The sequence below is a fragment of the Podarcis cretensis genome (genome assembly GCF_951804945.1).
Source record: "Podarcis cretensis genome assembly, chromosome: 8".
NCBI lineage: Eukaryota > Metazoa > Chordata > Lepidosauria > Squamata > Lacertidae > Podarcis > Podarcis cretensis.
This window is the reverse complement of record NC_137177.1, coordinates 64,581,183-64,604,758: the sequence shown is the minus strand read 5'-3', so window position 1 is coordinate 64,604,758 and position 23,576 is coordinate 64,581,183. Positions and strand designations below refer to the sequence as shown.

The 23,576-nt window shown below is 39.8% G+C and overlaps 1 protein-coding gene across 2 annotated transcripts in view; it reads left to right on the top strand.

The window, feature by feature from the left end:
- The window catches only part of CEP89 (centrosomal protein 89), a 50,484-nt gene that overhangs the window by 3,152 nt on the left and 23,756 nt on the right, over positions 1-23,576 (top strand). For both annotated transcript variants that reach the window (XM_079987960.1, XM_079987961.1), the window contains exons 3-17: positions 1,665-1,826; positions 2,314-2,512; positions 4,936-5,029; positions 6,006-6,034; positions 6,555-6,609; positions 8,239-8,448; positions 10,799-10,941; positions 11,612-11,662; positions 14,616-14,699; positions 15,610-15,717; positions 16,847-16,958; positions 17,611-17,791; positions 19,456-19,623; positions 20,376-20,517; positions 22,680-22,769. In XM_079987960.1, the coding sequence (XP_079844086.1) occupies positions 1,665-1,826; positions 2,314-2,512; positions 4,936-5,029; positions 6,006-6,034; positions 6,555-6,609; positions 8,239-8,448; positions 10,799-10,941; positions 11,612-11,662; positions 14,616-14,699; positions 15,610-15,717; positions 16,847-16,958; positions 17,611-17,791; positions 19,456-19,623; positions 20,376-20,517; positions 22,680-22,769 (1,828 nt within the window). The remainder of the gene's footprint in view (positions 1-1,664; positions 1,827-2,313; positions 2,513-4,935; positions 5,030-6,005; positions 6,035-6,554; positions 6,610-8,238; positions 8,449-10,798; positions 10,942-11,611; positions 11,663-14,615; positions 14,700-15,609; positions 15,718-16,846; positions 16,959-17,610; positions 17,792-19,455; positions 19,624-20,375; positions 20,518-22,679; positions 22,770-23,576) is intronic.

Sequence of the window (23,576 nt, the reverse complement as noted above, 5' to 3'; positions counted from 1 at the left end):
GTTTTTCATCTCTTGATTACCATTCATTGCATAGAATATATATAGATATATATTTAAAATGCATGTCTCTCTCTTGCTTGCAGCTGTAACATAAACCTAATACATTCCAATAACATGTAGGGTTGCAGCTTTGAAGTCATTAACCATTTGAACATGTTAATTATAAATTAATTTTAAATTGGTAATGAGGATGGCTAAAAAAAAATCTGATGAGTGACAAAAAAGCAACGATCAGAACAGTCCAATTAGCAGCACAAATATATGGCTTTTTTTTTAACTCTCCTTCCTTTGCAAGAACTAGTTGATGTATACATTACACTGATGTGCTTGTATTGATCACAGTGGAAATGGTTGAAGATGATTCCCTAATACTATAATAAAGACTGCAGCTTTGTTTTCTATTACGTTAGAAGGGGTCAAACAACATTCCTCACACATTCAAAGAATGTGTGAGGGCACTGTGCAGATTACAGTTGGATTAAGTGATTAAAAATAATCGACTAAAAGTGCTGCTGATCAATCAGGCCATCAATGGAGATATATATTCTCTCTCACACATGAGAAATACATGTGTGCATTTGCTAAAAACATAGAAAGTTTGCTTCTTGCTTCAGAAATATTGTTTTACATGCAAATTTAATTGATAAATTGTGGGACTAAGTTAAAATTTCTTAATCAAGTTGCAGCCCTATATAAAATAAAATTTAACATCAGTGTTTTCAAGAGATCACTTACAAAGATTATTATTGTTTATCTGACAAATAAGAGTAATGAAATGCTTTTGTTTTTAAATTATTTTAACCCAGAAAAATGTACTAATATAAAATACAATCCTTTAAAAACATTATTAACCTTTTGTTTTGACTTTTAAAAGAATCACTGTTTCTTCATTTTGCTTTCTGATCATTTTTTAATCTCACCTTTCTTCCTCCCTTTTTTACCTTTTCAAAATCACGCTCACAAACAGCAACATCTTCTAGCAAATTTATACAATCAGGGCTGAAAGTAAGTCCTGTTGAGTTCAGTAAGACTTATTTCTGAGTAGGCATGTAGGAGAATCAAGTGGTGGTGGAGCTTTTCTTGGACTGTAATCCTTCAGACACAGGTTTCATACTTGAATGTTCTTCAACATAAAAAAGCAATCCTTTGCTTCACAAAGAAAATTGTGAGCCAGTATTCAGATACACAGCATCCTGCCTGCTGGGTGAAGTGGTATAGTCCAGAAAAGGCTTCAGAGGTTCATTTTGTTCACATTTTGTTCTTCAAGGTAAGGAAAGAAAGAAAGAAGAGTGAGTAGATGGCCTGATCCTGTGATTTAGTGCCCCACAGATGCACGAGCATAGTTTGCTGAAAAAACTAGCCAGTATGTGCAAGGCTCCTTTCTTCCCATAGTTGATAAGAGGGAGGCACGTGATATTACCTTGAAGACTTAATTCGATCCACATCTGATTGCAAAATAGGGCTTTACATTTTAAGCTCCTAATGATTCAAGGCATGTTACCAAAAATGGAAAGGAAAGGTGGCAGTTTGCCCACTCCACCATCTTTATTTTGCAGCTTCTGTTGCTTATACGCAATAACATTTAGGTTATTCCTGTCAGAAATTAGATAAAATGTTCTAAGCCATTGTAAACGCTTAAATATGTATTTATTTTTATTTTCCAGATCCGCTCTGGCCGCAGCTATTCTTGTGACAACCCTAACTGGACGGACCATTGCCATCCCTCAGCCACGTCAACGATCTCTTTCTGAGAGTGATGCCAGTTACTTGCAAGATCAAGAAAATTATATTGAGCCATATGCCACAGTCACTGAGCTGCGAATGCGGTAGGATATAATGCATGTATTGATGAAAACTGTTGGAAAAGTTGTAATAGAACTTTTATTTCCTCTGGTTAAAGAGTCCAAGATTTTATAGTCCACTTCAGACATAATAAGAAACATGAATGTGCCTGTGTGAGTGTTGGATTCTCACACTCTCCTCTATCGCTTTTGCTTTCCGAGAAAAAAAATAGAAAGCATCTGTTTTCCATTTGTGATTTGTTTAAGGTATGGTTTGAGAACAAGCTAGGACCTGAAACCATAGTTTAAACAAATGAGTTTATTTACAGTTGGGACATCTTATGGAATTGTGGGTAATTTAAAATCCAAATCAGATGCTTTTGATCTTCAGGACATGAGAAGAAGGGTATGGAAATCACACATACCCAAGACTCATGAAATCATAGAATTGTAGAGTAGGAAGGGACCCCAAGGGTTTGGAGACTTGAGAGGGTATGTGACTCATATCCCTTAATGCATTTTCTGCCTGCAGTCACAACTGGAAGAGCAATGGTGATGACAGGAGCATTGGGCAGTCTTTGGAAGTATCAGGCAGTTGTTGTGAGGATGAGGACATGGATACATACCCTTCAGATACAGAAAAGGAACCAGATCCAAACTATCAGGTTATTGATAAAAAAATAAACATTAGCAGCGAGGCTGGCTATGCTATTCCACACAAAATTAAGCAGGTAAGCATTGGAGTGTCTGCTTCTGCCAGCTCTCTGAATACAGTTGTAAAAATAATAAATTCTTTTAATCACATTTGCAAATGTTATGTTGCTATCAGTTCCTTTATTGTTACATGTATAATTGACAGTGATGCCATTTTCCTTCGCACTGTATGTGTTTCCTGATCCCAGCTGTTTATCTTTCACTTAAAGCTAGACAGTTTCCAATTGTTGGTACCAACTTGTTAGTAATTAAAAATTGTATTGTGGCTGACGCAACCCTTTGTATGGATTCCTGGAGCTATTCCTTCATCAAACAGTTCCCAAATGATCTTGGGAGGATAAGTGTAATTGAGTTTTTAGCAGCAGAATTTATGAGCAGACTGTGCATCATACTTGGTATTCAAACTCCAGGAAGCTGTTCACTTTTGCAGCCAGACCGGCTGAAATATCTGGCTCAGCACTCATTGTTTTACTTGGTTGTAAAAGCTATTTTTGAAACTAGTCTGGCAAGACCATTTCTACAAAATAATGAAAGCTGTGATGCCACAGTAAGGAGACAGGTGCTATGGTTCATAAAACAATATCAATAAAAGTCTCTGCCTCAGATTCCCATTGATTCCCCCCCCCTTGTGGTGTCAATTTGTATTGCTTGCATCTGAGGGAGCAAACCGCTTAACAGTCTATCGTTCCAGCAGGTTAGAGTGTTGTACCAAATGAAATTAAAAATTTAATGGATGGAAAAGCATTGGAGTGGAAAGAAAAATGGGTGGGGAGGGGGAACTTTCAAGAAAACAGTGTTTGTGTAAGGAGGCAGAAAATGTCCTTAGGTGAGGCAGAGAAAAGCAGAAAGGCCAACAGTTTTGAAATCTTTCACTGCACATTAGTCCCACAGCAATAAATAAGAAGACTTTGAGATAAAGTTCAGGAGTGCACACTAAAGGATGAGTGACATGTTCAGAAAAAGATTGTGACTCAACCCTTCTGACTCTCTCCCACTTCAAAGTGCAGGTGGCAACTAGATGCTTCCCTGAATGCAGAAAGCTAACAGGGCAGAGCAGAAGGTTCTAGCATGGCCTTATCTCTGACAGGGTGGCTCCCTATGCACATAGAGATTTTGATATGAAGTAGTGTCCCCCGCCCTGCATTCTCAAGTGATATAATTCGGCTCAACAAGGCTGGGTCTCATACTGTTTCCTGCTACAATTTCCCATGCTTTATTTATATGAAATGGATAAGTGTTTCCCTTGGCCTGGGTCAGTGGATTAATCAGATTAACCAAAAAGGGTCACCTAGTTAGAATGAGCAGCATACTGACACATATTTTTATGACAAGTACTTGTTAAGAACTGCAGGTGGCATCTTAGGAGAGGCTTTCCTCCTTTTTCATGGGGAAGGCAGTGGGACTTGTCAAATGAGGCCCACTGTGGAACATGATTTCAACAGCAGTTGCCCTGCATCTCCCTGGATTGCATTTCAGGTGACAAACAGGTTCTCCTTCATTAGTGAGGGACATGTGTTTTGATAGTCGGGGGTTCTGCACCAAGGGCAGAAGACAGATTAGTGGAGATTAGCCAGAGTGGAGATTAGGTTTCATTGATACTAGGTACAGCTTCCCATTTATCAGAAAACATGCTGTGAGAAAGATTGTTTTTAGGCAGATAGATTTAGACAAAGTACCATTTCTTCAAAATGATTAGCGTATCTGCAAGTTTACATAGATTACATCAGTTAGTAAAAATAAACAACTCGGATTGCTTTAACCACATGACATACTTAATATGGTCTTGGTGTCTGTTTTGTCCAAACATGAGCAAGAGACAGAAGCCATGCTAGGCAATGCAGCCAGTGTGCAACTTTGCCGGTGGCATTACTTATTAAAAAGAGCCCTTCCATGACTTTTATATGCTCTGACTGTGCCAAAAGCAAAAATAACCCCATAACACTAGCTGAAAAAATACGAATAACTTCTTTGCAGACCTAAACTGCAAGCCCTCCCTCCCAGCTGCTTGAAGCCTCAAACTTCGGAAAGCAGTGGTAACCTTGAAAATTTATTGTGTACAGTTGTAAAATGCATACACAACTTTTTGCATACTGTACTTGCAAGTAACATGAATCTCCCCTTCTAATGAGGCATTTCCCTCTTCGATCTTCTTATTGGCAATGTTCTTGTAGAGAAAGGATATTCAACTGTAGACTTTGCAACATCAAAGCCTTATTACCTCTCAGCCGCTCCCAGAGGACTAGGGAAAGCATCCTGGTCCTTCCAGATGGTGGTAGTTTCAGGCAACGCTAGACTGTCCCCATGTGAGTGAAAAAGAAAAGTAGCTGGTGAGGGTTTGATAGTAATTTCAGTGAGTAGAATATGTTCATGTAGCAAAGATGCAGGTTGTGCATAAGATGGACTGTGGATTTATAAATTGTATTGCAATCTTTTTACTTAGGAAAATCCCCCAGTATCTTCTAGTGTTGATGGTGAAGATGATTCTTTTCTCTGTGAACCTACTTGCCTCATTCGTCCAAATGTTCAGGTGGAAGGTAATGTCACTTTTCTGCTTTGAGATGAAATGATGGGAAACGTCACTTCAAAAAAATATTATCATGGTAGTTCATGTTCCAAAAGCATTACTGAACAAGTGCGACTTGCATCAAAATGCTGTAGCATTTCCCCACATGTATGAGGAGTGGGCCTGTTCAGGGTACCATCCAACTCAGAAGAGGAGCCTTGTACTGTTCAGGACTCTGGTTGGATGGAGTGAAGAGAGTTTCAGGAGCCAGAAAGGGATAAAGGACACCTTCTTAAATATTCTCCCTCTGCCTTGCTCCCAGGTTTCTCTTACTGTGCTTTATAACTCTGATGGGCTACTAACCCCAAACCTGCACATTTTGTAGCTCTGTAATGGCAACACACCCACCACAGGACAAAAACAGGGAAACCCAGTGCTGGTTCCTTTCCACTTCCTCTGAAACATCCCTGCATATAGTATATGAAGGGACTTTTAAAATCCCAGGGGTCATCTCCTGAACCCTAATACCATCTCACCTCCAGGATCCTTACTGTAAGCCATAAAGTCAATTCCCTCTCTTCCTCTACACTCCATTTCCCTCCCCCTGCAATAGATTCCCTCTCATTCCATATTTTGGCTGCTTTCAACTCTTACTTTAATACCTCTGTATCCAAGGGGCATAATCATATTACACCATGAATTGCCTCTTCTCCAGCCCTCCTGAAAAGAGAAGTGGAGCCCTTGGTTGGTTTCTAACTTAACAAGTAGAATGATGGATGAGGCATACAAAAGGTCTCGCATCTCTCAGCCAAACGGTAATATGATGAAAAAGGATGGTTGTACTTCTGTAACCCCAGAAAATCTTTAATAAAAAACAATTTAGAAAAGAGGGAAATGGTAGAATCTTGTGATTCAGTGATGAGAATTTTAAAAAATCTGATCAACTGTAGTTCTCCTTTTCTGTTTTGAACTTCTTCATATTTATTACCTTCTGTCTTGTATTACAGAAATTGAACCCTCTGGAGTGAGTTTTCAGGTAAGATTCATATCAAGATGCTTAAGTGCATTTAAGGATCTTTCTGCCTTGTCTATTTATTTTCCTCCTACCTTCTTCCAGGAAGCTTGGGGCAGCATACCTGGCTCTACCTCCCTCACAACCACACTGCAGTTTAGGTCAGCCTGGGGGTTGGTCACTGAATTTGAATCATTTGAATCTGGGCATTTGCAGTCCTACCCTGACAATATGGATGCAATTAACTTTGGCAGGAAATATCCAGAAAGCGACAAAGAATGATAAGTTTAAAGAAGTTTTAAAGAATAACTCTTGCATAACAATTTACAAGCCAAGGTTATCTTTCTTCTTTCCAAATGCTGTCTATTACTTGTAATTTTCTTCCGCTGCTGTTTAATAAAATTGAAATTGTAACTGCAGGAAATTGGTTTTTAAATGTTTAGTATATTTTCTATTCTTTCTGCAGTCATTGCGGTTTTTATTTAAAAAAGAATAGAAGGGTTCTAACAGGAAATGAGATCAAATTATTTTGTTTCCCTGCTAGGTAGAAAAAAGCATAACTGAAAATACAGTGAATGAAAAGCCTCCACTGACTCCAGGTATTTAACTCTGGGTTATTGCTGTTTTAGGTTGGTATAAATGGGTTGTGTTGGATTCTCTATAAGCTGCGAGGAGGAGTTTGGAGCTTTTGATGCTGTTTTAGATTAACTGCAGCTTTCCTATCACTTGATCCCAGACAAACCATAGTTTATGAAGCTCGCTTGTTTTCACTAACTGGTTAAGATTAACCATTGTTTGTCTGGGTTAGGACATAATGCTGAAACTGTGGTTAATCTGAAGAGGAAGCTTCCAAGCTCCTCGTGGCTGTGCCATGAAAGTGGGGGAGATTGTGTGCCAAAGGCAATTTGTGGCTTATCCTTTTAACACTAAACCATTAATATTATGTTCAAACTTCTACTATATATTTCCATAGCAAATGATAACACCTTGCTTCATGTGAAATTCTCATGTCTTATTTTCCAGCAGGAATCATGATAGTTCTAAATTTAGAAAAAAAATAATTTTTCTTTCATGGCATGTTTTCTGATAACTGAAGAGCTTGATTTTAAAGAAAGCAAATCTCCATTTTGGGCTTTTCCTGCTGACAAAAACCTCTGATTCTTCATGCTAGCCCACTGTGTAATATCCCATCAAATTACAGTGGTACCTCAGGTTACATACGCTTCAGGTTACAGACTCCGCTAACCCAGAAATAGTGCTTCAGGTTAAGAACTTTGCTTCAGGATGAGAACAGAAATCCTGCTCCGGTGGCACGGCGGCAGCAGGAGGCCCCATTAGCTGAAGTGGTGCTTCAGGCTAAGAACAGTTTCAGGTTAAGAACGGACCTCCAGAACGAATTAAGTACTTAACCCGAGGTACCACTGTACAGGGTATGCTTTGGTGGGATGGGGGGAAGTAGTAGTTCTGCAGAAGGGCCAACCTCTTTGTGACCTTAAAATATCAGAGGAGGTGCAGGATTGTGGCTGACTTAAGTTTTTTTAAAAAGTTAATTTAATAAACATGGCTTTTCCCTGGGAAAACAATTCTACAACAATTAATGTTTTGTTAGCCTTCAGTTCACTGGACTAAAGGTTTCAAAAATATTAATGTATGTTCTTACGTTTGTGCTGTACTTTTGAAACATGTACCTGTCCCAAACTCAAAATCACCTTCAGACTTCCTTTTTTTTTTTTTTGGTATCTCCACTGATGAGGGTAAGATGATGACTACTAAGAGGAGGGTTTTTTCAGAGCTGATGCTTCAGTTGTAGAATGCCCTCAGCTGTCACCTTTGTTGTAGGCTTTCCAGTTTCAAAAACATGCTTGAGTGCTTCTTAGACCTTGGTCTCTACTAGTTAATTCTGATGTTGTTTTCAGTTGTGTCTGGTTTTATGTTCAAGTTGTATAGTTTATTGGAGTGTTTTATTTTTAAATTACACTGTTCAGAGTAAACCCAGCTACCTATTTGGGATTTTTTTCTCCTGCAGTCGTAAGCAAAATGGAAGCTGAAATGTTTAGGATAATAATGATCTGGGGAGATCTTTAATTTGTAAATCAGCATTCACTTTGAAATGAATGGCTCTTATTTCCATGGTACCTCCTTCTGTATAAATGAGTTTAGGACTGCAGCCTGTGGTTGAGTGGCTTAGGTTTTTTAGTGTGACTAATGAGTATTCTTTTCCATTTAAGTCTGCAGAATGCAGGGACCAATGGCCCTCCCTAGAGAAAAATTCCAGAAACTGAAAGAAGAAAATTGGCATTTGAACAATGCAAATCAGGCCCTGCTTTCCGAACTTGAGGCAACAAAGCAGCAAATGAAGAAGCTCCAGTTAGAAATTAAGAAACTAGAAAAAGAAAATAGAAGATTTAAAGAAACCGCACCAAATTCACGCAGCGAAGGTAGGAGTGACTTTGTTGTTTGTATGTGTTTAGGAGAATAATGTTGTACTTCTCATTTTTCATCCCCTGGAATAGTCTTGAACTATTCCCTCTGCATTTGTTGTTATTTAATGTATCCCAACACAAAATTGAAATAACTTTTGAAGGCTGATGTCAGGGAACTGCCATCGGAGCCAGAGGGAGAGGGAGGGCTCCAGAGGGATTCCGGAGAGCGTACCGGGAGGGGGAGAAGCAGCCCATCTTCTGGGGAAGGAAATCAGCGTAACACTAGTGGAGAAGGGGGGCAGATGGGGGAATCGGTGAGGTGGCTCCATGACTCCTCGCCGGAGACCAGCGGGGAGAACACGGGTCCTCCGCTGCCCACACCCTCCCTGCGCAGAAGGCTTCCGCGCAGGGAGACTAGGCGGAGACTAGGCATCAAAGAGCTTCTTTGCTGGAAGAAGTTCAAGAAACGCCCACTGACGGATTTTGCCAGCAATTGAGACAGCCACGGGTGAGTGGTTGTCCGGACAGAAAGGGTTCACCCAGGTAACTCAGCCAAGCGTGGCGCCGATTTACGCACGAGCAACCCCTAGAACCATTACAGCTGACAACATATAATTTACTTGATTTTCAGATAGTATATTATTTAAGTAATTATTGAAGTTTAAAATGAAGTATATGATATCACAGTATCAAAGTACAGTGGCACCTTGGTTGTCGAACTTAATCCATTCCGGGAGTCCGTTTGACTCCTGGAACTGTTCGAAAACCAAGGTGTGGCTTCCGATTGGCTACAGGAGCTTCTTGCACTCAATCAAAAGCTGCAGAAGCTGCACCAGACGTTCGGCTTCCAAAGAACGTTCGAAAACAGGAACACTTACTTCTGGGTTTTTGATGTTCAGGAGCCAAAACGTACAACTACCAAGGCGTTCAAGAACCAAGGTACAACTGTATTGGAGAAAGCATTTAATCCTCAGTCATGTAAAAATGTCTAGTTCAGTACTGACTACTTGAATGCACAAGTTACAAAAGTTTAAGCTAGCAGGCTTTTTTTTTTAACTAGGGATCCATAACCTGAAAGTTATAAAATTTGTCCTAAAGTGTCTAGTCCTGCACATGTATATTCAGCTGTACACATGTATATTATATATACATGCAAGATTTCGAGCATAGGCTGGAAGGGCCTTGTTCTTGCCTTGTGGAATTTAACCACCAGGCAGCTCCTCTGTTCTTTCTGGCTTCACAGTGCATGCTGAACTTCTCATGTGCCTGCTGTAGGTGGGTGGGGCGGACTTTCTTTTCATCCCGTAGCAAGAGCCCTCAGCTGGATCCCTTCCCTGTAGATTTCGCTGAAAGTGTTCTTGATATTCAGATGAACACAGATCTGACCTGTGAAGCAAGTCTTTGCAGGACAGGACCCTTGGAAGCATATGATGAAAGATCAAGGAAGTTTATTTGGGTTGGCATTGATCCTATTCTGTGCTAAAGAAAGATATGAAGGAAACATCCTTGTAAAAATAGAAACATAGCCATCAAGTGGTATTTATAATGGATGGCTTTGTACTGTGTTCCATTTGCTTCTGAGGTTTAGAACAACAAGCCCACAACTTAGGTTCAGGAGATTGCACCTAAAGACAGAATTGTGTATTGTCAAAATCCATTGGGTTCAGTGGTGGGTGGGATTAACAAAGTCATTTTCCCTAGAAACTTGCTCCCTTTTCACACCCCTTTTATTTTATTATTTTTTTGACACATTTAAAGCTGAACGTGCACAAGTTAATAGCATGTAAGTATGTATTTACATTGCAGAAATGGTAATCTGAAAGGTTGTTTTTAAGAAACAATCAAAACATAGTCTTTTAAAGGTGTGTGCACATGTTTCTATTAAATTTATTAGGCTTGTAGGAGTCTGCATCAAACATAGCAAACTGCATTATACCAACAAAGGCTCCTTGGCCATCTCACCAAACATTGTCCACTCTCACTGGCAGAGGGTCTCCAAGGTCTTGAATAGAGGTCTTGGCTTCCACATCAAATCCACAATTGATCTGGGGAACGTCTGCAGTCAAAGTATGCTTTATAATTACAGAATCTTGTGCAATTATAACACCTTTAGAAACTATAGCATCCAGAATTACTATTTCACTTAGGAGATGTTTGCAGTGCTTTTTTTCTAGAAAAATAGGTGCCGGTACTCACCAGGAAGTTGTTACAGTAAGTGCCACACTTTTTAACAACAACAAAAAAAGGTGTTGGTACTGTGTACCCTGGAGTACCATCTGAAAAAAAGCACTGGATGTTTGGATAATCAGCAAGATTTTCTATAATTGCAATGCACTTTAATGTTTTACAATTTTCTGTTATGCAGAGGAACTTGCAGAACTGATTTTATTAAGACAACAGGCCCAGGAACTGGTGGATGAAAATGACAGTCTGAAAATGACTGTTCATCGTCTAAATGCAGAATTGAGTCGCTACCAGGCTAAATACAGACCAATTTCACCAAATGAGGTAATGTTTTCTATTAAGCTTCTTAGGAAGAAAAGAATAGCACTGTTCCAACATTGGTGACTGTGAGCTTTTCCTCATTTGTTACAGTTGCAATATAAGCATCTTTACCAGCGAGTGTCCCAGTTGGGCTAAACCATAGTACAGTGGTACCTTCTGGAGGTTCATTCTTAACCTGAAGCACCACTTTAGCTAATGGGCTTCCTGCTGCTGCTGCGCAGCCAGAGCACGATTCTTATCCTGAAGCAAAGTTCTTAACCTGAAGCACTATTTCTGGGTTAGCGGAGTGTGTAACTTGAAGCGTATGTAAGCTGAAGCGTATGTAACCCGAGGTACCACTGTATAGCATGAGGAGAATTAGCCTAGGTGGGACTTGCACTTGTGCACTTCCTGCTTCTGAGCACAACGTGAGGTGAAATTCAGAACTTTTCACTTCCATATTTGATTAACCATAATTTGCCATGTCAATGCAACCTGACAAAGTGGCTTGTTGCAACTATTGGTGGGTTTTTTAACAAGTAAATGTCAAACTGTTTTGGAAGCACCATGTTTAATTTTTGCATCCAGTTTTCAGGATGAACAAAAATAAATATTTTTCTTTTTAAAAAACCCTGTGATGCAAAATGTTACACATCCGAATATTAATGTGTAACTTACGTTTTTCTTATTTTAGAGTCTAAAAATTGGAAGCCTGCCAATGAAAAAACCAATACCCCCATGGCTGGTATGTAGCAAACCACTTTCTTAGTTTCAGTAGTTTAGTGCTAGATACTTCTAAAGTGTGTAGAACAATTTTATTTCTTGTTTCCTTGGTGACATGAGAACAATCTATAGTTGTAATATGACTGCAGTTCCCAGACACCTTATTTCACTTTTATGTTCCATTGAATAAAAACTGATGGTACTCAGTGAGTTAGAATAAGTGATGGTACTCAGTGAGTTAGAATAAGTCTAGTCATGTCTACTTAGAAGTAAGCCTGTTGAATTCATCAGGACTTACTTCCAGGTAAGTGGGATTAGGATGGCACCTTATTCTATTCTAATAGTCAGCATTAAGCATCAGGTCATCAGTGTTTATTAAAGGAATTTTTGATGGCTGTTTGAAGGTGATGTTACTTACTTATTTATTACATTTTTGTCATCTCCTGCCCCTTTTCCAAAGTAGGCCCTTGGAAGAGTCCGGATCATCACCATCAATATTATATTTATTTATATTTACACATATTAAAAAACACAGAGATAAAATACAAAAAGCTAAAAAATATTTTTAAAATATAAATTAAAATAAAACTTAAAATAAAATTTAAAATATAAAGTAATTTAATGCTAATAAGTTTTTTTAATATTGTTTTAATTCTTTTGAAATAGAGATGATAAAAACAGCACAGCACTATTAAAAACCTTTTCCTTAAAAAAACAGCAACCCGAGTCTGTTCCCAAAGGCCTGCTGGAATAAGACAGTCTTCATTTCTTTTTCCAGTTGAGACTGGGGTGCGGGGAGCTGGATTGAAGTAGTTGGCCTGGTTGCTTAATTATTTTCATCCTGCTTCTGCTTGCAAGAATCCTAGCTCAGTTGCTATGTGCCAGGATCATGTTGTAATCCTGTGAAAGTATCTGCACAGGGGCCTCGGAGTGATCCGCTATCATAGGCTATAACAGCTGACAGCCTTCCCTGGAAACAATATAAAATTAAATGATCTGATCTCCCCTCTCCTTTTACCCACAGTGGAGGGGAGTGTCCTCCTAGGAGTTGCTCCTCCCACCCCCTCCATCAGGCAGGCTTTGCAAAAGAGCCTTGTGTGCTTCTCGCTATGAGGCCAGGAGGCCCTCCCACTTCTGTTTATGCTTTGCTCCAAGGATCCAGGCTGTGGTGAAGCTTTGGAGCAGGCTGGCTTCCCCACCATCCCTGGATTAGGTAGAGTCGAAAGGGAGCTGAAAGATATATTTTTTTATTGCAAAGAAGAAGCTGTTGTTCGGATTGCCCCCCTCCATACTTTTTAACTAGTTCTGGCCCTGTGCCTTAGTAGCAGCCCTACACACATACATTTAGCAGCTGAAATCTTTTCCCCAACTTCTTTCCATGCCATTATTATTATTATTATTATTATTATTACTACTATTATTTAGCTGTTACAGTTTTGTGGCTTTGACACACACTGTTGCAGGCATAACCAATGTTAAATGGATTTCTAGCCTGCTTTTCAGGGTGCATACCCTCCCAATAAAATAAAATGCTAAAATTCAAGATTTAAATTAACAGTAAAAGCAGTTAACAGAAGTGTGGTTCTTCAATATAATAACAAGAAAATAATTCAGATGCAGATCAGATTTAAGAAGAGTTTTCCTGAAGGCCAAGCAAAAGGGGGCCATACAAATTTCTTTGGAGAGGGCATTCCAGAGATATGGTAAAAAGAAATGTGTTTTCCTATGAAACTGTTTACATGGGCTGGAGTAGAGGGTGCCTGATTTTTTTCTATGCAGACGTGATCATATGTGTAGGAGGGTTTCCATGTGTAACATGGCCCTAAGCCAACATGTTGTCTCTCAGCAACCGCAGGCTGTCACTCATAAAGCTCTCTGTTCCTTGTCCTTCTGAGCACTGCAAAGTGCAACCCAAGACTGCAGCCATCTGCCACTCTCATTTTCCCTCAAAGCACCAGCAAATCATAGGCGACGTCCAAGTCCTCAGGTGCATTTAATGACTGGATGGTAGTTTTGGTGTCATCCTGTGTAAAAATCATGAAGAACCAGGGTTTTGTGCCTTGGTGGCAGAATATTTCTGCGTCTGCTGTGGCTTTTAGTGTGCACTCTATAGATATCAGTATAAGCTGTAACTTGGCGGTTGTTTAGGGCAGGCATGTCCAAATCCCAAGAGACTGCGATCTACTCCCACTATAAAAAAACTGGCAGTGATCTACCTATTGGATTGATCAAAGTTGTTGAGCTTTTGGGGGGGAGGGAGACCCAAAGTTGTTGAGCTTCTTTATTGGGGTGGGGGAATCGATCAGGAGCACGCGATCGACCAGTTGGACATGCCTGGTTTAGGGGAATACTGTGGAAAAATAATGAGAATTTATACAATCCATTATGGGGAAATTGTTTAACCACTGTGTGCAAATGGCTGAAAAAAGTACATTAAAAAGGAGGCAGGGAGATACAATCTGTGTGCAAAAATGTGACAGAATTATTGAACTTAAAAGATTCACTATTTCAGACAGGAATTATGTTCTGCAGGGATATTTATGTAAATACTACTGATAATTGAATTTTAAAAGTTTGTGGCCATAACTTGCTTTGCTTTGTGGTGGCTTGTTTTAAAATAGGATTCTAAATGAATTTCTTAGCAAGGTCTTTAACAAGCAAACAGATGGATGCTTCAGTACTTTGTGTAACTGGCAACGGGTGACCATTTCACCTCTGTTTATTTGCAGCTAGCCTTTTCCAGCTGACGCAAAATTATTTTCCACCCCCTCTGCTTATTATTTAGCCTTTAGTTAATGTAGTATTGGGGGCAGGGGGGAGAGAGAGATTGTTAACCTTTTCTTCTGTCTATCTTGATTTACCCACTGGATTTACCCAGGCAGTAGCTGATCAAAGAGTCATTACATGGATATTTTTGAATTATATAGTTTTGAGATGCATTTCAGTGAATTGAAATGACTTTTCTTTCCCTTTAGCTGGATATGAAATATTTATCTCCCCTTCTATTGGCATATGAAGACAGAATGAAGGAAAAGGAAGACCTGATTCTTGCGCATGAGGCAAGCTGGCAAATTAATTTCTTTACAGATTGTTTAAGCTGTATAGAACATCAAGAAAAATATGCTTCTATAATGCTGTGCATGTCATTTAACTGTAAAGAGTACTCAGCGATACTTTGGAATGTACATCCTCAGGGTACATAATGGAATCTCCCTTCTAGTAAGACTCCCTGTCCTCTATCTCCTTAGACTCCATGGCTTGCCCACATAGCAGACCTAGTGCCCACAAGCAGAAGATGGGGACGTAAACATGTGCCTGGACTGAATCGCTTCAGCCTGCAGATGGGAGCTCACATCCCATGATGGAATGCTTTCTGCTGAAGCAATACAAAGCTATAATGTCACAAAAAAGACTAGGCGAGAACCCTTCTCCTAGACAATCTGCTATTTATGTGGAAGGAAGTTTGTTTTCTCTGGTGGAGCATTATATCGTATGAGCTTCCACAGGTTTACACATCACTTGCTGTTTGGGAGCACTAGCCTTTGATATATGGGGCCTGTTCCATAACCTCTGCTAAAGGCCTCTTCACTTGTTACATTTTAGGTGTATTATATTTTAGGTGTACACCTGAGGTTTCTCAAATGTACATTTAAAAATGTCAATGTGCCAGTCAAGTTTATGCCCATCTGAAAGTTGGGATTGTTTGTAAGTTACTGGCAGGCATACTGACTGGGAAACACACATTTGTGACTGTAAAATGTAGATGTTTCTTAAGTCAGAGCAACTGGTGTGAATTCGTATCTCTACAAATCCCTATCATGAGTATTTTGATCAGCTGTTTGATAACTTGCATGAACAAATAATAGATAATTAGCACGTGCAAATATTATTGAGAGGGAAAACATGAAATAACATGAAGGTAAAACAGGTCGTGAATATTTTGTATGTTCTTTACTGCTCCTCTTTCAGGAGGACATGAAGATCTTTAAAGAACGTGTTGAAGAGGTAGTGAAGGAAAATGAACAGTTACACCAGCAACTAAGTAAAAATAGTACTGTGACCACCAAAGAATGGCAAGTGTGTTGTCTCTGAAACTATTGTGTTATTCTTTTGTAAAAAAAATTACTTATGATAGGCTTGAATTATAGTAAAAAAAACACCTTATGATAAACTTGTTGTGGAAGAGGAGATTATTGGTTTGTTTTTGTTCTTATTTTTATTATGTATTTTGTGTTCATTTTAATCTGTTCTCCGTACTTTATAGGTTTTTTTGCTATGTTGGTCCTTTCCTCTTTCATACATCATTTTATGCATTATTTTTATTAGAGCATTTTATGCATTATTTTATTCTGCTTCACTTTTTGCTTGTTTTTCTTGACAAGGCAGCTTGTTTGATGTATAACAGTTTTAGCTACTAGGTGGACGCGGGTGGCACTGTGGGTTAAACCACAGAGCCTAGGATTTGCCGATCAGAAGGTCGGCAGTTCGAATGCCCGCGACGGGGTCAGCTCTCGTTGCTCGGTCCCAGCTCCTGCCAAACTAGCAGTTCGAAAGCACGTCAAAGTGCAAGTAGATAAATAGGTACCGCTCCGGCAAGAAGGTAAACGGTGTTTCCGTGCGCAGCTCTGGTTTGCCAGAAGCGGCTTAGTCATGCTGGCCACATGACCTGGAATCTGTACGCCGGCTCCCTCGGCCAATAAAGCGAGATGAGCGCCGCAACCCCAGAGTCGGTCACGACTGGACCTAATGGTCAGGAGTCCCTTTACTTTTACCTATAGTAATATAATAGCAATATAATTATAAATTTTAAGCAAAATACACATTTTTAAAAAGATAACTTTCCATGTGTATTTTCAAATAGTTTTTACAAGCATAAACTTTTTCCTTCAGAAGAACACTATTATCTCTGAGTAGTTATCTCTCATCAATCCAATGCATGACATGTATATGTGTGTACTAACTCTATAGCAGAAGACAAACTTCATGAATATGAAACAGGAAGCTCCACACTTTACTCAGCAAACACAGTTGCTGGTGTTGGTGTTACACTGATGTTTCCCACAACAAACACAAAGTGAGAGTGATGTAGGCTCATTTTTGGATGTCCATGTAGGACATCCATGTGTGTTTATTTTTCTAGTTAATACAATTTTTGCAAAAGTTTGAATGGCATTTCACTTTCAAGTTGATCATTATTTACAGGCAGTGTCTGCAAAGCCAGGCCAAGCTAGTATTAGAAGAAAATACAGTATTGATGGAACAGCTTAAAATACAACAAGCAAAAGCAAAAGACAACCTCAGCCAACATGTCCAAGAAGGTAAAATACCTTGAGAACTGTTTTTGACTACTATGTTAATCTGAGATGTTTGCTTATTGAGAATGGGCAGAAGTGTAAGCTAGCATTAGCACCAAATAAAGCACTTCATAAGCCTTTTTAGAATGATAATGTTGCTAATCAGTAACTATCATAGAACCTGAGCTGGAGCATTTGTTATAGTCGGTAATATTACAATACTTAACTATTAATTACTTAACTTTTTATTGTTTTTAGTCTCAGATGTGGTAAAATGATAGCTGGTCACTGGTCACAGCACCAGAGTACATTACATGGCATCAAACTTAGATTTGTATTAATTTACAGAGGATTGTCATTAACAATGTAAAAGGAATTTGGTCACAGGAACTAGCCCTTCAGAGAGTTATGTAGTCTGTTGGAGACTTTAGTGCTTCAGTGAGCTTTCCATTTGACACATCTTTCATATGCTTAACTAATCTCCATTGACATTCAGAACTTGTGAAAAGTACCATTTATAACTAATTATAATACTTCAGATTAACTCACTGAACCAAGCTGAGAAGGCTTCATGATGAACTAAAAATGTCAGAAGTGAATAACTGTATACACTCTGTTCTCATTTCCTAAGGCAGCTTCTGACTTTACCTCAAATGTTTTGTTTTCTCTTTTGAAGTTTCTAAATTAACAAAACAGCTGATGACTTTGGAAGCCAAGAGACAGAGCCAAGAAGAGGAGTTGAGCGAGTGTCAGAAGCAGCTGGAAGAACTGCGCTCCGCATACAAACAGCTGAAAGCCAGTGTGGGAGATCACATCACAATGGAGGAGCATGTGGCTTTGGTCAATAAATTCAAAAGGTAGGGAGTCTGATAAGTGCAAATATCAGAGGAAACACCTCTTGGAGGATTCCATGCATGGTTGTAGCTATTTATATTTACTTGCTTTTGCTTTTCCAATTTATTTGTGCCAGTTTTAAGTTTATTTGTAGTCAGTTGATACAACTTGAGGCACAATGTAATGAAGGTTGAAGTTAAAGACACTTTTTACTAGCTTCAGACTCTGATCAAACCTGGAATAACTGGGTTAGCCTCAGCTATGGTGAACGTCCTTCAGCCTCAAGTCAGGAACATAGAGAGCTGCCTTTATACTGGGTAAGCTGGTCCATCTTGCCCAGTATTGTTTGCTGTACTTTGGCTAGCAGCTAATTTCCAAGGTTTCTTTCCCAGCCCCACCTGCTGATGTCTGGGGCTGATTCTGGAACCTTTTGTATCTAAAGAATGTGCTCTACTACTGCACTGGTGTGATGTCATATGGCATAGCTGCCACTGTGCCATACACTGCAATTCCCCTGCCCACCTGCCACTGAACTGTGGTCCTTCCCCTTGTCAGGAAGGGTGAGCTCACCATGGGAAGGGAGGAGCATTGTAGTCCCTCCTGCTTTTTAAAAAAGTCATTAGGAGAGTTGCCATGTCACATCTACATTTGAAAATAGTGGTGCAAGCACATAATGCCACTAAGTTTTTTAGATCAATATGTCGTTCATCTTCTGTTTGCCTTAGAACAAGGCATTGGTGGAAATGCTGTCCAGTTGCAAGGAGAGGGGAGGAATTCATGTGTTGGTGTTATGTTTCCATATACTTTGCCTTTGGTCCCAATCCTAGTGTGTGGCCCACTGTAGCCACCATTTCATCTGTACTGTGACTCCTTTGCCCTGTATGCATTCACAGTACTTTTTAAAATGAGCACACTACAACTGTAAATGTGATGCCCCCCTTAAGCATGAAGAAGTGGCCATGTTGGTATTGTGGTCAAGCAGCAGAAATTGCTGGGCGTATGTCTCAAATTACAGCACAAGCCTAGGCATCTATGCTTAGGAGTAAGTCCCATTGAGTTAAATGGGGTTTGCTCCCAGGTAAGTAGGTATAGGATTGCAGCCTCAGTGCCAAACTGGATATGAAGTTAAATGTTCCTTTGCCTTTACTGTACAAGTTTTAAAGTATGTGAATAGCATCAGAGCATGGTAGTTTTCAGGATCATATAAAGTGTGGTAGGGAGACCTTACTCTTTCCATGCTAGGGTCCTGAGGAAATCCTTCTTGGAAGACGTTGTTTGTATTGGGAGGTTATCTCCCATAGATGCAGGAAAGAAAAGGGTTAAATTCTCGCCTTGACACTTGCTGCAATTTGATAATTTATCAGCCTTCGCTCCCCCTTTTGATGCATATTTATATTGATAAAAACTTGCTCTAAATGCAAATGTGCATTTAACTTGGCATCTGCTTTGGTCGTTGATCTGACTGAATCCTGTCTGGGTTGTGGCCAAAGCTCAGTGTACAGTTAGTTCTTCATACCACATAAAGGTGGTTCTTTGGGGATGTTGTTCAGACTGGAACAGAATCTTTTCACTGAATAATTTTGTTGTAATTGCTGTTTTCCATTGATCTGTTAGTTCTCATTTTTCATTTCTTAAAAGGAAATAATACTTTTATTTGTTGCCTGGTTTTCATTATTGTTTTCTGTAGTCAGTTGCAACAGGAACAGGAAAAGAGAGAGATTGAGTCAGAGCAGCTAATGGCGAAAATGACATCTCTGCAAGCAGAAAAAAAAGCCCTCCTTCTAGAGAAAAATGGCCTAGCAGCTGAAAAGACAGTCCTCGAAGTTGAGCTGGAAAAGACACAGAAGACAAAGAGGTTTGCCTGTTTTCTTCTGTGCTCCTTTTGGTTAGTTTTTTCCTCCTAAGCACAAGAACATACAGTAGCCTGACTGCACAAAAAACAAATGGCTGGCCTGCACTGGACAGCAGAATATTGCTTTGTTTGTTTTTAATTTAAATTTTTCAAAATGTGAAAAACAAGGAATAAGCTTTGTATAGATGAATGCAATGTTCCTTAAAATAAATCTCAGCTGTTGTTTTAAATAAGAAATAAGAGGGTTAGTCCTCATAGTTGAGGTGGTTTGAAAACACCATCAAACCCACCTGATTCAAACTTAAGGTTAAACCATAGTTTATTTTAAACTGGTTTCGTGAGACTGAGCAGTGTGCTTTGAAGCTATTATTTCAAAGAATGGGCCTGAAGGAGCCAGACCCCCACAGTTATAGCCTAAATTGTCCTGGGCTAAAACTCATGAATTTGTTACACATGACTATTAGCTCAGTAGCTCTTTGAGCTAGATGCACTGTGTGCAATGAAACACTAGCTCACAGCGTTACTGAAACAACAGTCATGTGTAATAATAATAATTCAGATTTTCTGCAAGTGGTATAACCTCATTTGTTAAATATCTAAAAATATAATTGGATGCATTTTAAGTGATTGCTTAAGCTGGTATATTTCAGTTGAAGTCATTGTGGGTGTGGAATTGCACCAGAGTTGAATCATAATATTAAGTGATCCTAAATTGCTTCCTAAAGACTCTTTCTACCTTACAAAATAACATGTAGACGATCACAGAAGAAAATAGGCCTTCTGAAGCAGCAGCTGGAAGAGGCAGTGGAAGAGGAGATGGCAGCACGCCGGATTCTAGCAGACCTGGTCAACTTGACAGAAAATATGACTCAAGAACGTAATCGTCTTTTAAACTTGGTAATTGTTTTTTAAAAAAGCCTTTGTCTATATGTGGCCCCTTCTGGTTAAATGAAATAACCATAAGGAATTCAAAACCTTGTTTATATCATGAATGGGGCAGTGTTTGGAGCACTAAAGGCTGAAATACACATAGGGCTATAATCTTATGCAGAGTTGAACCTGGGAGTAAGCACCATTCAACTTGGTGGCACTTATTCTTTGTATAAGTGTTTATTTTGGAGTTATCAGAGAATTGCAGCCGACTAATTATGCATAGTATTTTCCTGAAATTGACAGGTGCCAAACTTGAGTGTCATTGGAGTGCAGACCACAGAGTGTTTAGTTTTAGGATGAAATCCTAATCCCAGCTTCTGCCTGGTGGAAGCTGGGAGTGGCAGGACCACTGCCACATTCACAGATCTACTGAACATGCCAGTCAGGGAGGGCAGGTGAGGCAGACAGATGGCAGCGCTAGCCTGGAGCTGGTGCAGTGGTTGGGCCTAATACCCATCAATGATTGCAGAGAGACTGGCTCCAGATCCATTGGATCTCAGGCTGGCTCAGATAATACCCCAGCCTCAAATGCCCCATTTTGGATCTTATCACTGGCTGCTGCTGATTCTGGCAATGACACCTCTGCCTGCCAGCCTGTTCAGTGGCTGAAAGTGGGATCACTGCATAGGGGAGGCTGGCAGAGGCCATAAGGGCTGGGTGGAGGGACACATCTGCCCAATCCTGATTAACCCATCACAGAAGGCATTTGGATTGCCCTGCCAATCAGGAAGCTGAAATGTCTTTACCGTAAAAGTTGCTGGTCTAGACTTGAATAACCACTTGACCTCCATTGATATGCCAAGAAAGATATGTAAACCACCTTGCTTCCCATAGCCATCGCCAAGGAAGTCAGAAAAGGTGTAAAACACACTTTAATGTCATAGGTGAACTGAGGCCTCATGAGCGCTGGGGGGGGGGGGGAGCACACAAACATACAGTCATATAATTGAAATTAAGCTGATACTTCTGGCATGCATGCAGTGGTTCCATTTGCCTGCTTGGATCTAAATAATATTTTTTGTATCTATAGTGCCTACCACTAGGTGCTTTACAAACAGACCCTATGAACTCACAATTTTAGACTGAGAAATGTGTGTTTATTTAAAAATTCCTTTTAAAAAGATAATTGATGAGAAGCAAGGAGAGGAATGCAAACTGTAGCAATTGATGGTCCACCACCTGGTTTGGAAAAAATCATTTATATTTGAAACAATCCATTACATATTATCCCCTTCACCTATTGGTTCATGACAAGAGCGGTCAAGAAATAGGATGTTTCTGTGCCTCCTGTTCTGTTTTTCTCAGTTTTCCATTTTTATTATTTATTCATTTCATAGGTTTTATGTAAGGTTAAAATAGTACAGGAGACCTTTGTGCAAAATGCATTCACAGATGTGGTTCGTTGGCATTTAGACTTCCCTCAGCATGATAAATAAATGATTCTTTTGAAACCAGTGAACTGAAGGTAGAATGTTTCCATTAATTCACTGAACAATAATGAGAGATCTGTAGGCAATAGCTCTTCTTGGTTGTTCAGATCATTAATGCGATTGAAATCTGTTGCTAAAGTGGTTGATTTTGGAAAACTGGTCAGCATTTCAGTGTGTGTGGTTTTTTCCAGAACTGATAAGTATTCATTCTGTAATGCATTTTTCCTGCATGTGGGTTTCATATGATTTCTGTAGTTTCTACTAGTTAGTCTGGCACAAAACATTTTGAACATTTCTTTTAAGGCTCACATGCCTCCTGAACAGTGTTTTTCAGCTGGGGCAGTAGTAGGGAGGGGCCACAGTTATGTGGTAGAGCATCTGCTTTGCCTGCCAATGATGACTGGCTCAATCCCAGCATCTTCAGCTGAAAAGGTCTCTGGTAGCAGGTGATGGGAAACATTTGAGGGGGGCGGGGCTGTGAATGGGCATGGTTATTCTGGTGCTTGTTGCCAAACTGTTTTAATGTAATCCTTTTAATTATTTAATTATTTTATCTTGTGTTCACTTCCCTGGGGTCCTATGGGATAAAGGGCAGTCCAGAAATGTAATTGATATATACGTAAATATATCAGTAGAATACATTTCAGAACAGCAAAATCTTTTGCCAGCTCACCTTCCCCTTCCTTTTTCCTCCAGACCAGTTGCTTGGAAAGACAGCAGGATGGTGTTCTCAACAAAATAGTAGAAGGAAACATGCGCCTAGGGATGTTAGAAGAGAAAGTGAAGGTGAGTAGAGTTTGCAGACAATATATCTATAGCACACTACAGTTCTTCTGTTTTATGTTGCAATTTTTTTTAGAACTGCAGTCACAAATATGTGGCTTGGTTCAAAGTGCTGCAACAGCCGCTATTTCATTCAGCTTTGCTTCTAGCTAATGCATGCCATGGATTTCTGCAGTAACAGGATGTGCTGGGAAAATGTATCTGACCTACAAAGCTGTAAAATGCTGTGAGAATGGGGTTTGTTTCATTTTTGCTTTTACCGGGTGTTTCGTCCCTGATTCTTTAGCCTTTTTTGTAAAGTTCTGCAGTAAAGAGGGATGTGAAAAGGAGCTCCGCGTAGGGTATGTTGCAGGCAGGAGGCCACTAGAGCACGAACAACTCTGGCCAGTCTATCCTTGCCCCAGAATGGCAGTAGCTAACAAGCAGGCCTAAACTGGGCATAATCACACTCCAGCCATGAGCCACTTGGGACTCAAATGACGGGCTGGAATCCTGGAGCACTACCATATTGAACCTGTTCCTTCAGATTAAAGTGCAACCCTTCCCTGAAGGGGAATTTCTGGACTTAAGAGCCACCCACCCAATGGCAGCACTTCTGCCTTATCAGGAGCCCTGCTGGACCAGGCCAAAGACTCACCCTGCATTAGGCTTCCCACCGTGACCAACCAGATGCTTCTGGGAATCACACATACAAGTTGAAGAGACAGTTTGCCCTTTCAGGTTGCTTTCCCCCAGTAACCTCCTTACTGAAACATTAAAAATGGCCTGAACTCATGTAATTTGAGGGATGATTAGCAGTTTTGTGATAAT